The sequence below is a fragment of the Bombus pyrosoma genome, linkage group LG6 (assembly GCF_014825855.1).
Source record: "Bombus pyrosoma isolate SC7728 linkage group LG6, ASM1482585v1, whole genome shotgun sequence".
NCBI lineage: Eukaryota > Metazoa > Arthropoda > Insecta > Hymenoptera > Apidae > Bombus > Bombus pyrosoma.
Window position 1 is genome coordinate 10,534,381 of NC_057775.1, and position 14,577 is coordinate 10,548,957.

The 14,577-nt window shown below is 28.0% G+C and overlaps 2 protein-coding genes across 4 annotated transcripts; one reads left to right on the forward strand and one right to left on the reverse strand.

Moving 5' to 3' along the window:
- Nucleotides 1-248: 248 nt before the first annotated feature.
- On the forward strand, nt 249-9,588 carry LOC122568198 (fatty acid hydroxylase domain-containing protein 2). Of its 3 annotated transcripts, none has more exons than XM_043727656.1 (6): nt 249-426; nt 6,838-6,967; nt 7,116-7,219; nt 7,641-7,968; nt 8,436-8,708; nt 8,897-9,588. In XM_043727656.1, the coding sequence occupies exons 1-6, from the start codon at nt 399-401 to the stop codon at nt 9,054-9,056; spliced, it is 1,023 nt and encodes a 340-aa protein (XP_043583591.1). In that variant the 5' UTR covers nt 249-398; the 3' UTR covers nt 9,057-9,588. The 3 variants fall into 3 exon arrangements, with proteins under 3 accessions (XP_043583591.1, XP_043583588.1, XP_043583589.1); XM_043727653.1 differs by lacking the exon at nt 249-426 and adding an exon at nt 3,612-3,762; XM_043727654.1 differs by lacking the exon at nt 249-426 and adding an exon at nt 3,612-3,690.
- Nucleotides 9,589-11,101: 1,513 nt separating this feature from the next.
- LOC122568199 lies at nt 11,102-12,753 on the reverse strand. Its single transcript, XM_043727657.1, has 2 exons — nt 12,374-12,753; nt 11,102-12,194 (listed from the first exon to the last, which is right to left on the reverse strand). Exons 1-2 carry the CDS (start codon nt 12,599-12,601, stop codon nt 11,472-11,474), a joined length of 951 nt encoding a protein of 316 aa, XP_043583592.1. The 5' UTR covers nt 12,602-12,753; the 3' UTR covers nt 11,102-11,471.
- Nucleotides 12,754-14,577: the final 1,824 nt, after the last annotated feature.

Consider the following 14,577-nt stretch of genomic DNA (forward strand, 5'->3'; position numbering starts at 1 on the left):
AGAAAAAAACATAAGTACAGTTCTAACCTAATACGTATGCGTAAACGCAGGTTTCATACACACATGTATATATAGATTGCATTGTACACTATAGAATAAGGTTTATTATATATACCCATCTATACAGATCTATACACATCTATATATATATATATATATATATATATATATATATATGTATGTATACACACATGTATATATATAGTTGTACACATGAAAGTGTATATATATGTATACGTATATTCGAGCTGGAGGTACGCGCTTGGTGCTACGGCGCATTTGCCAGTATCAACGGTCTGCGTTTATCGACTATCATGTATACTGTGGCAAATGCGATCCATTGACTTCAGACGCAAGAATTTCCGTGGCTTTTTCATTAAACGCTACCATCTTCAACCATGATGGACGTGCAGAACCAGTTCAAAGGTAGGAAGAGACCATTTCGATTTCTTCCTGTTGACACTTGAATAAAACACGTCGAAACAAGTCGAGTGAATCTACGGCGACACTGTGACAGTTACCACAAGCAAAACCATAATTCGTTGAACTTATGTTTTCGTTTATTAAGTATAGTTCATTGGCAGTTGATTGTATTTCTTTCACCTTCTCTACATTTTTTTACTTATTCTACGATTTCAAATATGATGTCGATGTATATGTGTATGTGTATGTGTATGTGTCGATATGCATTCGATTATTGACATACACTTTTGGAGGGAAGAAAACTGTAGGCGGAGATGTAAATAAACGCGCATTAATTGATCAATTTGGTCTTTTGTCTTTTGCTTGCTAATAAGTTTGATTTGTATAGCGGTTATCGTAATTATGAAAGGAAATTATCGTTTCTATTTTACCAACTTGTCCATAGCCACGATCACAGACACAAGGTGAGCGATATGAATTTAATCAATAATGAAATTAGTGTTTTCATCAAGACATTAACATGACCCCGCTTATCGTATCATGCAAAAAAATAAGGATATATACACCGTTCCCACTATGGAAGCTTTTATTTACAATGTATACAGGCAACGTTGGTATGAACGTAGATTAAGTTATTTATTTATTTGTGTTAAATAAATCCTTTACTCTATTTAAGTAAGTAATCCTTTTTGTTATAGAGAGATGAATGTATCATACAATAGTATCGAAGTTATAAATTGATTTCGAATTGAAAAATTAAAGTTATTCAATATTGAAAACATTTTAGTATCACATATAACCATCAATATTTTTCAATTCACGATGTACTCACTTCTAAAAATAACAGAGAGAACTGTTTTTTATAATAAAATAAATACATTCTCGAACACGCAAGAAGTAAGTATGTGTTGAATGTATTAAATAGTCTGTATTAAATTTAAATTTCTTTATGTAATGTATTAATTAATTCCTCACATATTATCTAATTATTACACGCAAGATATAGACATGTAATGCTTTGTGAGTCGAACTATATTCCAGACAAAATAGTATATATCCATAATTCATATTATGCAACAGATTATTGCACAGATATAAATCAAATAAAATTATAATTGAACTGTTTGAAGATACGCGGTGCAATAGGACAAATTATGCAAAAGCAATGTTTGACCTTAATGGGGTTAAATTGTCACGTGCGATTCAATTTTCGAATTAAGTCATATAATAAGCAAAGTTTCTTCATTGTAAATATTTTTAACAAAATCTAGCAAGAATGTTCAACGATGTTATGAAATTCATCTTCTTCATCTCCTTTTTTAACAAATGTTTATAATTGAAATTATACTTAATTGTAGTTACAATTAATATATATGTACATATTTCCTTATGCAATTATTTTATATGTACGTTACACTATGTACTTAATGCAAATAAAATAATGCAATATTCTAATATTTCATACTATTTCTATAAAAAATGTATATTATTGAATTTTTTGTATTTCTATTACTATATATACTGTGTTGATGCTTGCAGATTATGAATGATGGTTCAATTTGTATAATGCTTACACGTTATATGTATTTCACCTTTAATCTAGCTCGACATTTAAGATAGTTGTTATATGCTTAGCATTTGAATTATATATGTTCTCTCTAATATAACTTACCTAAGCCTTTAATCCGTTTATGGAGTTTTAAGCTTAACCAACTAGTTAAAACTTTGGATTATTTTATTTTTTTTATAAAAGCAATTTTTTATATGAAAAATTATTATCTATTTCATCATTTTTATCATATGACTCACATATACGTAATTAGTATAAAAAGATGTTTACATATTCGTTATGTTTAAAATAGAATTCGTGTTTATTTAGAATAGAAAATTAAAAAATAATGATGCTTTGTTCTCTACTATTGTTTTCACAAATTTATTGCACGAACATAAGTAAGACATATTACAATCGGATCCATTTATATCCAACTAGTATAATTCTACATGAAATGCATCAGATAATAAAAAGAATAATATATATAGAGGTCGTGAATATATTATCGTCATCATCAATGTTATACTTTAATGTGTTGTAAGTGCTATAATGTTCATGTAGATAGCGCAAGTAAATTAAAACTTAAAGAGCATCTTTTAATTATATCGTTTAGATGTAAAGTAACGCGTTCGGTGACTCGAATATTTACGAATCAAACAACGCTGGTCGTCAGGACGTCACAGGGGCAAGGGAGGTACTGTTTTCTATCGCTCACCGTCACACGTTGCTATATTGTTCTATCTGCATATGTGACACTTTTGACCAATACGTGTGCTTATCTTTATGATTGTGTTGAGTCTAACAGAAATAACCAATCGGACCCGCATTCTTCCCATCTGCCAACTTACCAGCAACGCATTATACATACACTGTACTGATGAATTATGAAATGTTGCAATTTAAATTTTTAGTATCACAGTTTTAATACTTTTCATGTAAGCTACATATATTCTTCTCTTTAGTTGGAAATTAGTTATTTTTATTCGAATATTTATCAAATAATTTAATGCAGAATGACTTGTGAACAACATTTTAGTTTTACACATTCATTGATTCAATCACAACAGTGATTCATTTAAACGTGTACGTTCATATTTGGAATACTTAAGCGTCAGCGAAAATACATTGTATATGCTCTTTGTCATTATGACATATAGATATATACATATGTATATTATACAAAACAGTGTAGTTTTATATGAAAAATATTTACATAAATAAGAATTAAGATTCGTATAAAACAAGAATTTCATGACTAATAGGAAAATATTTAAAAAATAATTAAAGCTATGGACTTTATGAAGGTAAATTTGATGATGAAATTATTTTTCATAATAAAACTGGGAAATATAAAGATAAATCAATTATAAGAAAACCATTGAATTCTTATCTCCGAGAAATTTTTAATCCAAAAGTTAGAACATTTGATAAATCTACTGATTTAACTTCCATTCAAAATATTCCAAAAGTTATTGTCAGAAATCAAACATAAACCTATTTAGCAGCGGTTAATGGACTTTTGACGATCTAATATTTACTTTCACGGACTAGTAAAAGATTAAGTGGTATAAGTAAAAAGGAGCGAATGGTGGAGGGGCAATTATATTGTCTGAGGTATAGTTAAGGATGAAAGAACACGAGTTCGGCCAGTATGTGTCACTCGACAACGCAATGCCGTACATCAGAGTCTGAACATAAAAACGTGAATATAAAAGGTGCGTGTTTTAATCAGATCCTGAGGACAAGTTTCACGATGGCACTACTCGAAACTTTTTTTCGACGAAAAGGTATAATATCAGTGAAGACAGAGACGAGAATATGTCTCGAAACGCGAATGAAGCGTGTCACTGTGCAAATGTACATTATAAATACATACTTCGAATTCTCCTTTCTTCGAATCCGCGCTTTGTGACACACACCATGTGCGAGATGTTCAGTAGAGTTTGTGAACCAAAGAGGGAGCTATGTATTTACTTGACACGTTAAGGAGACTTTCTTCGAATCTTGTTACGAGTAAATTGTGGATATTTATAAAGTGTTCCGACAATAGCAGTACGACCGGGTAGGGGATGATTCTTCGTGAAAAAATTAATCAAAAAAGTAGTAGAGTAAAGTTTTTGCGTGTGATACTTTATTTTCTAGAAAATCAAGTTTGAAAATTTGACAAGTATGCTTGAACTTGTATAACTCCGAACTGAACAAGACTAAATAATCGACAGAAAGTTATTCTGCATGTGACAATAAGTAAGAAATGTAGAATAAAATTTTTTCGTAAGACGTTTTGTTTTCGAGAAAATTAAATTTGAAAATTTATTATGCGCCTGTACTAAGCCAGTTCTTAGCCAAATATGTCCAAACTGTCGAGAACTTCTTGAAAACAAGGTTTGAAATGGAAAAATTTTATTTCACATTATTGTCTTATTTTCGCATATAGAGTAATCTCCTACCGATTGTCTCCTATTCATACCTAGTCTCTGATTAGCCGTTTAAATATACTTAACAAATTTTGAAACTCGATATTCTCGAAAGCGAACTCTCGTACGCAAAATCTGTACTGTATGTTTTTGACTCATTTTTTTACAAGAGTTCGCACTACAAAAATTTTCTTCACCCACTAGATATTATACATAATGATATATTTTACATATATTTTCTTATATATTTTCGTATATAATGTATATAAGTACACTCTATGCATTTTTTGCATCTTTAAATTTACCATAAATGCATAAAAAGATAAATATACATATCTTCAATAATAGAAAATGATAAATTTTCGAAATAAAACAATCTCGAAATAAAGATAATGAATACGAAATCTATCCATACTCAAAAACTCTATCTTAGAAAGATCACTATGGTATTATAAATCCTATCATTGAATTATAGGTAAAACAATGATCCGAAATCATTGATGCTACACAAGGAACTGTTACCGAGAAAATTGTTATAGAAGAATCTAATCTTCGAAAGATGTTTGTAACTATAATATGAACATTAAATAGAGGTTGCGAAATATGTCGCAATCGTGAAACAAAAAAAATTTTGTACAAATTTTCCATGTGTTATTGCATGTGCGGTAATGATAAATTTTTCCATATGAAATGTTAAATTTGAAATTTTCACGATAGTGAGATATCATGATATTGGTTTTTCGAGAAGGAGCTGTTACACTTACAACACGATTATATAACAATGATAATATCATAACTTTTGAAGACTTATAACTTAAACAAATATAACAAGTATGAGTATCCACGGCAAATTACAAATCAATGTTACGAATACGGATTAACACAAGTATATCTGTCAATGTTATCGAAAGCGTAAAAATAAACTCTTGGAGAATTGATGTATTTATTTTACAAGTGAAATCTTATTATGTTTTCAGAGCTCGTGAAACTTTCACCCTTACGTATTACGATATTATAGCAGAAGTCGCTTTTTAACGTGACTTGAAAATTCTACGTCTGACAATTTATAGAAATTATTTTAAAAAATTATATATATATATATATATATATAAAATTATATATTATCAAAACATCAGTAAAAGACATAACAAAAGCATGACATATTGATGTGCCTTGCATACAAATTATTCGATTAGACAAACAAAATTTTCCAGCACAGTATATCCATTTATAATTAGTTTTATCTGTTCATCTCATCAAACAACGCACTACTTCATAATCAGTCCAAATTTTATGAAAAATCATTAAGAGGATGTAATTTAAACTGATCTTACTGTGAAAGATAAACTAAATTTTGTAATATATATATGTATATATATTTTAGAAAATAAATTAAATGGCATAATAGATAGGTATATTTTAAAAATTAATGTACATTGAAAAGATTGAATAAGGGAAGATAAAGGGGACTTTAAATAAACATTAGCTAACAGGAAGGAAAATCGAAGCACAAAAAAGCCAAGGACATATTAATCTGATTGATGCGCGATAAAATGCTCAATAGATAGTAACAAAATAATATATCTAACAAATGATTCATTAAAAAAAGAAAATGAGTCACATAGATTTTTAAGCTCCACTTCCAGAGCAATCATATATAATACGTTATATGATGCACTATTCGAAATCATATTGTTTCATCTAATGAGATTTTTATTTTCCTTCTATCGCTTCAAAGCTGTAAGCTGTACGACACCTCATATATATATTAAGCAATACTTAAATCAATTTTTAAATACATTACAATATTAATTAGATCTTGACGTACAGGATGGCATGTTCGTAGCTGATTTAAACATTGATGCCAGTATCCGTTTATAATAGTCTTTTTTATGTTTCACGTATACTGTTTCCATGTAAAAATTGTTATATTTTGTAAAAATGTTGAATTCGTAAATATGGTATGTAATAATTCGAACGTCGATAATCGGTTTCGTGCAACTTGTCCGCGAACACGTTAAAAACGGTAATTGCACGTAATCGCACGTTTGAAAGGGCTAAAGTCGAGTGGCTGTTCAGTGCATTGTCGATCGAATCCGGGTTATCTTGTATAATGTCCTGTTGTGCAAACGTCGCACCGTCTTTCCTCACACATTTTTATTTGAAACCGAACTTTCTGCCATTACTATACTTTTCTGAAACATAATAAGAAACAAAAAAATTATACGGGATAAGTAATTAAAATAAGTAATCGCTCAATGTAATTATTAAATGTGAATTTAAATTTTTGAAAAAAAACGGCGAGCTTAAGTAACAATAACAACAAGATCAAAGAATATCTCTTCCAAATTACATAAATTAAATACCATTTGTGATGATATAAAATTGACGTAATCAAAGGAACTATAAAAACTATACATAAAGTTAATAATAATCTGTTCTTTACAGTGACGCCTGCGACCGGCGATGATTGTAAGAATCAAACACCACCAACTTTGCTTTCGAGTTTAAGAAGCGTCCTTTTCGTAATCGGAACCGTAGTGATCGGATTCGCTGCTTTTTGCAACTCGTTAACATGGTAAATTCTAACGTATGACGTATACCTATGAATATGGCTTCCGCATTTTTGCAATTCGATCAAATACTAAGAGATATTGTTACCTTTAAGATTGAACGACTCATGTTTACCATAATCATTTCACTGCTTCGATCCTTTCATTTATTAGGCATTTACAAAGATTTTGGGGAGCCTCTGGTGATTTCTGGCAAGCACAATGGGACAAAATCTTAGACAAATTAGGAGACGATCCTGTCACGCTTTGGGTTCATGGTATATCAAGATAAAACAACGAGAATATATACAATATACAGCAGTTCCTAGATAAGTACCATTTAAAATGAAAAATCCAGTTCGAGATCGATTGATGATGATGATGTCATCCGAATTGAATTTTATCACAAAACTATTTCAAATACGTTAGAGATATTAATAATAAGGAAGATGCTACACTTCTATGAAACATGATATACAATAATATACAATTGAGTTATCTTTTATTTCCTCTTTTTTTATTTAAGAAAAAAGATGTTTATACAAATATGATATTTTGTTATACGAGAACAAAAACAAGATCTACCAAAGAAAGAAGTTATTTGAAACTTATCTTGGAACATTCTTGTCGTCTTACGTATGTTTACCGATTTCTTGCAAAAATGTAAAAAATTACAAATTTGGAACTAATACGTTCCAGGCTCATTGGGACTAATGTTCTTCGTATATTGGTTCTTCGGTGGGATTTACACGATTCTAGACATAACTAATCGACCGGCTGCTTTGCGGAGATACAAAATACAACCGGGTACGAACGAACCAGTCGACACGAGGGAATTGTGCAAAGTAATCGCTCAAGTACTATTCAATCAGATCATTGTTGGAGTTCCTCTAGCGTGCGTCAGTTATCACTTTATGGAATGGCGCGGTTATCCGCCTGTACGCGAATTGCCGACCTTCCACTGGGTGCTCGTTGAAATCGCCATCCATATATTATGCGAGGAAATTGGATTTTATTACTCACATAGGTATGCAATTTCTTTTTTATCCCCTATTAAGGTATCTTGTTAACTTTGCTCTTAAGTCGCTCATAAAGCTTCATTAGAAAACATTTTATCGTTAATAAATATGGATTATACGAGATGGCCTGTATTAATCCCTAAATTAATTCATCTTGAAAGGTACGTATACTGAGTTAAAAGAAAATTAAATGTGCCAAATATCAGTTTCTAAATCTTTTTTGTATTATTTTTTGTACTAAATCTATTTATGTGTGTAGTAGATTAAAATGATTCATTATGTACATTGCTTAAAGTAATTAAGAAGTAATACTTTTGTATAAATAAACAGAAAAATAATTTTTAATTATCTTACTAGGCAATTAAAATCACATTTGAATAAATGTTCCTCTGCATTATTACGTATGTGTATTACGTAGTTTTATATGCTTATATTGTTGTAAACAAACTTATGTAAAAGTAAAATTACATTACAGATTTCTGCATAGCCGTTATCTCTATAAATATATACATAAGCAGCACCACGAATGGACGGCCCCTATAGCTGTAACATCGCTATATTGTCATCCTTTAGAACACATTGGCTCAAATCTATTACCACCGTTTTTGGGAGTATTCATCGTAGGTTCTCATGTGGCTACTGCTTGGCTTTGGTTCTCGCTTGCTATTCTCTCTACATTAAATGCTCATTCTGGTTACCACCTACCGTTCTTTCCATCTCCAGAAGCTCACGATTTTCACCACTTAAAGTAAGTAATTTTCATACATTTTTTCTTTGAGATTATTTATCCCTAACATTAAACAGATTGAACTGAGTTGTACACGCGCTAATAAAATAATTTGTTTACTTTCTTACTAGTATTTCATAAGTCTCTAGCGATATAAATATATTTTATATGGAAGTTTAATATTGAGTATTGGACTTATTATATTTTAGATTTAATCAATGCTTTGGAGTTTTGGGAGTATTGGATCGAATTCACGGAACAGATACGCAATTTCGTAATTCCAGAGCTTATCAACGTCATGTAATGATGCTTAGCTTGGTTCCTCCACGAGAAGCTTTTCCGGATGAAGTGAAGTATAAATCTAAGTAGAATGTTTTATCGAACATCGTGATTAAATATGAAAGTTCAGTACGAGAATATGTTTAATATGGAAATGCAGTATAAATACTTCTACATTTGTAGTATTTTTCTGTTTCTTTCTTCTTTCTATTTTATTAATTTTCGTGGAGAACAATCGATGAATTAAATTTAATCAACAAGATGTAGTAGAAGTTAAAATTTTTTAATGTTTATCGTTCGTCAACTAAGTACTCTTTTTTTATGTAGAAACTGTGTATTTTTCATTACTATCAGTTTGTAAACAGTTTCAATTACTACAAACTTTATAATGGTGCGATTGTAATATTATTATTATTAAACAATTTATCCGCGTAAACAATTTTTTTGTATGAAAACACGACAAATGTAACTTTCTGTGAGTATTTATAACGAATACTTTCAGATGTAAAAATGATCGTTCTAAAATTATAACGGAAAGAATTTTACTATAACTTTAATGGGCGAATTTTAGATTATTAGAATATCTTTTTTACGACAAATACATTGTTGGGAAATTTAGAAAGATATTGAGTATTTCATCTGGATATTACCCTGTTAATAATTACATGACATAGCAATATTCTGAGAACATCTACTTAACAAAATTATATTTATATTGAAATTACAACATTAAGATAAAGCTATTTGTGACAATTACTATTTTTATATTTAATTCAATAATAAAAGCAATAAATATTTAATCTAAGATGAAATTACGATTGTAGTATTATAGTAAAAATTATAATTGCTGTAGATTGTTATTAGCCATCAAAGATTATGCACTTTAAAACTTTAAATTTGCAAAATAAGTCAAACTATTTAAAAGTATTGAAGACATTAATATCAATAACTTCTTTCTCTAATCAAACTTATTTATATACTAAAAACACAGATCAAATCACGGAATTGAAGCTTTTTTTCGTATAAATTTTTACATGTATAAATTAAATTAATACATGTACACAAAATTATATATCATATTTATAACTGTCCTATAATTTGTTAACGATTATTATCAAAAATGGCTACATTATTCTTTGTCATTATAGACTTTGTAATTTATATGCAATGCTAATATGCATAATTTTATGTATCTACATAACAAGCTTACTAATAAAAAGAAAAAAACAAAACTACGAATTTTCCTTTACATTAAAATGTAATTATAATATATAACATGAAAGGTAATATAACGTAATATATAATGTAAAAAGTAATCAAACATTTTTAGTTACAAGTATTTATATTTTATAAGAATATGAATGATCTTATTACATATATATATATTATATTATATTATATATTATATATATAATATTATATATATAAATAGTTATTGCTTTATTACACCCAGATAACATACAAATTTTACGAACATTAAATAAACAAGAAGAATATAAAATTTCATCATTACTAATAACAATTGCAGAAACCTTATTGGATAAAGTAATTACATAAATCATTGCTTATATTTTCTATAGTATAATAAATTTACAAATGGACATTTGATTCCTATTCCATTTGCATATTTATAACAATAATTATTATTTTACATAAACATATCTTTCCAAAAATGTAAATAACAATTAACAATTATAGGAATTAAATTGAGATATCAAATTATTCAAATCAAATACTTCTTTGGTGAGCTAGATATTATTATTTTACAATTCGTAAATTATTCTCAAGAGCATTATTAAATTTAAAAATACAACCAAAGTATAGTGAGAAGGAAATTATATGGAAATAGAAAAAACCAATTTCCTTTAATGTGAAAACATTTTCATACTGTTACCAGAAAAATTTTACTTTGAGTTATTAAAAGAAATTATAATAATACTGTTCCCACAATCAAATTTGTAATACGTTTATTTCTCTATTGAGAACTTTTAGTGATAAATTAGCATAAGTTAATAATAAATCATTTACAGATAAAATTATTTGAGTGAAACCATTAATCTCAAAAATTATTTTAATGTACATTTCTTCACCTATAAAAGTTATAAACAGGTTAATAATTATCTTACAAAATAAGATTAAAGTTTAACTTTGAAACTACTTTATTTGTACAAATCATAAAATATTGCTATTGTTATAATTGTAAATTTGTTATTATTTCCATATTGTCTTCCCTAAGCACCATTTATCCAAATTTACAAACATGAATGTTCAAATTTCATACATGACATAGTATATATAAAATAACAAATCTCATATCAAGGTAGTAAAATAATAAAAATATATGCAGCAAGTTATAGTAAACCAAAAAATTTATAAGTATTTGTATATGGAATATATATATATGTTCATTGCAGCAATAATGGCAGAATAGTATATTCAATTGTTATATATTGCATATATGAAACTAGCATTAGGATCCCACTTTTTAAATGATATTTGTTGACATTAATCGTTATACATCCCATCAATAAGGAAATCCATTCTCCGATAGTGTCTTTTATCCCAACAATCTCTACCTTGTTTGTATATCATGAAAATAATACCACCCAAAACTGGTAGAGCTATAAGAGTAACAATAACTGGTAAAACATAATCAATTTTCTTTGGCATTCCTAAGCGTGAACCTGAGTAGTATGAGTTAGCATGATCTATAAATGCTTGCTTATCACTATGAGAATTTGCCTGTGTTCTAGTTGGTTTATGTTTATGTTCTCGGACTGACGATGCATTGTTTATTACAGCTGTACTTGGTAGTTTCTGCTGTATCACATTTGTAACTTGCAAAGTACTATTTACAGTAGTATTTGAAACAGTATTTGTATGCTTCTCAGTAATATTTGATTTTAATTCATTCATGTTTGTATCAATCTTTCCAATATTATGAACATTTGTTGTTGTTAAAGATTTAATTATTGTCTTCGTATCATTGGATGATATAGTTTCAGTGGAAGAATTTGCTCCTTTCCTTGATACAATTTTAGAAGTGGTTTTTTTACTTTTTACATAAGGAACATTATCATCTTCTGTCGATACATTAACTCGTACATCTAAACTGTCAGTAGCATTTGTTATATATTTATGTGAATTAGTAGAAAATGTTGGTTCAGTAATAGAAATAATTGAAATTGGGCCACCTTCCCCTGCAACTAAAGGGGTGGCAACATTTTTCTGTAATAACATTTACATATTTCAGTTATATATTTACTTGTCATCATTATATGTAGCTTATTTAAATAGAAAAGATTGTAAACATATTAAACAAACCGTTCGTTTTTTAAACGATATGATTTAAGTTTAAAGATAATTATTTCTATGCTTACTAATTTTCAAATACCATTACTACATACGTTTTGGGTTTTAGCAGAATTAACAGATTCAGACGTAAATTGAATTGGCGAAGATAAAGTTCGATGTTCAGTTTTGGAATCTCCATCAGTAAAGCTTGCATTTAACGTTAACGTTAAAGTCGTATCACCATCTGTTTTAATTTCATCACTGATAGATAAGGTTAGAACAGATACGAGCCATATAAACAGAATTAATTTATGGAATTTCTGCATCATAAAGAAACTCATTATTTTAATTATAGAATTGTATTTCTTAATATGGCCAATTGCAGATAAATCTGGCTAAAACTTTTATAAAAATATAGAAAAACTAAAAAAAAAAGTGGCCTCAACCACTAAGAAACTTCTCGTTCCATCGTAAGCAGGCATTAACTATTGCGTAAATATACATGTAGAAACATATAGCATAAATATATTCCACTAATTGAATGCATAGTTTCACTTTTTTTCTTGTTATGATTTTAAATAATTCAATTTTAGTAATTTATGTTTAAGAAAATATAAATTTAATTTCTTTCATTCTTTCTATTTTCTTTTTTTTTTATCTCTATACATCTCACATAATTGATCAAACACTTTTGCGTTATATAGTAAAGTAACTTTTCTGACTTTCCAGAATAATTTAAATTGTTTGGTTCTATTTTAAAAAAATAATTCTATTTGAAAGAGTGTTTGATCAATTATGTGAGTAACTGTATATACATATATATCTTGTTGAAATTTTTCACATTAAGTTTTTATCCTATTATGGATAAATGAATATCTAATGACAACAAAAAGTATGAAGATTTATTTGATATCGGGAATTAAATATGTAATTACACTTTAGACACCAAATAAGATTAGGAGATAAATCTTTTATAGATTTTTATTAATAGGAGCACAGGAGCATTTGATTGGATATGTTAAATTATTAGCTCATTTTGAATTTTAATAATTATGTTTTTTCTGTAAAATTTTTGTACTAACAGGATAGAAAGAGTGATGTTAAAAATACCAAGTATATTAAAAAAATTGTTAACTCGTATAATCATTTGCCACCCATTTAGTATAAAAAATTTGTAGTATATGATTAATACATAAAATATTACAGTGATTGTTTATTGTTTACTTAATGTAAAAAATGAGAATTATTGATAAATCACATACTGAAGTGCAAAATATAAATTTTCACATTAATCGTATCGACAATTATTTCAAAATATGGGCTATACAAAGTTATATTAGATTCTCGATACGATTAACTTATCATTAAATATGATACCTACATACCGTTACGAAGAACATTATATAACATTACACATATATACATTGTACTTCGAAGCAGACAATACTTACATTTATATTATTATAGCATATACCTAAATGTTTATTATTATATAACATCATATTTATATTTTCAACATTATTACATTCTGTTAGTCCAATTATACAAAAAAAAATATTTTTTTTATTATAGAATAATTTTATAATCAGATATTTGTGAACATTTTTATAATTAAAAAGATGCTTTCTAATATTTTATTAAGTAATTATTATATAAATTATATTCCGCATATTAAGTTATTCTTGTGCATCACAATTCCGATCGGTATACGTATGTATCAATAAATTTTTTCGTAGTTCTGATATATTAGGTCGCCCGAAAAGTTTCTTTCGTTTTATAAGGATATAATGGATGCGCAACATTTTTCGTTTTATATCATTTTATCGAATTACGTATGATCTACTTTGTTCTATCAAAATAAAGATCACAATGTTTGACAGATTATGTTTCATGTTTGTATAAAGATGCGTCGTAGTAAAAGACGTGTTTGTAAAAGAAAGACACTTTTCGAACAACCTAATACAATTACAATTGCATATTTCACTGCTTGTTACGATTATCGTGCTTCGTAAAGGGTTAAATATGTATCACGTTTAAGAAATTACTCTGTCGAAAAACACTCTGGAGTAATAACAGTGTTATAAGAATAGAGTTTAATAAAACACAAATATGAAAAGTACATTAGCAATTTTTAATACATACGACATCATTTATAACGTAAAGATTTCTACTAAAAAATATTGAATAGTGATTTTATCGCTATTTTCTAAGCTGTATGATTGATTAATAATTCTATATCGTTACCATTTCATGACAATACCTATAGAATTACTGTTCTATAGAAGCGATAAAGATATGCTTGTAACGATTCTTGATA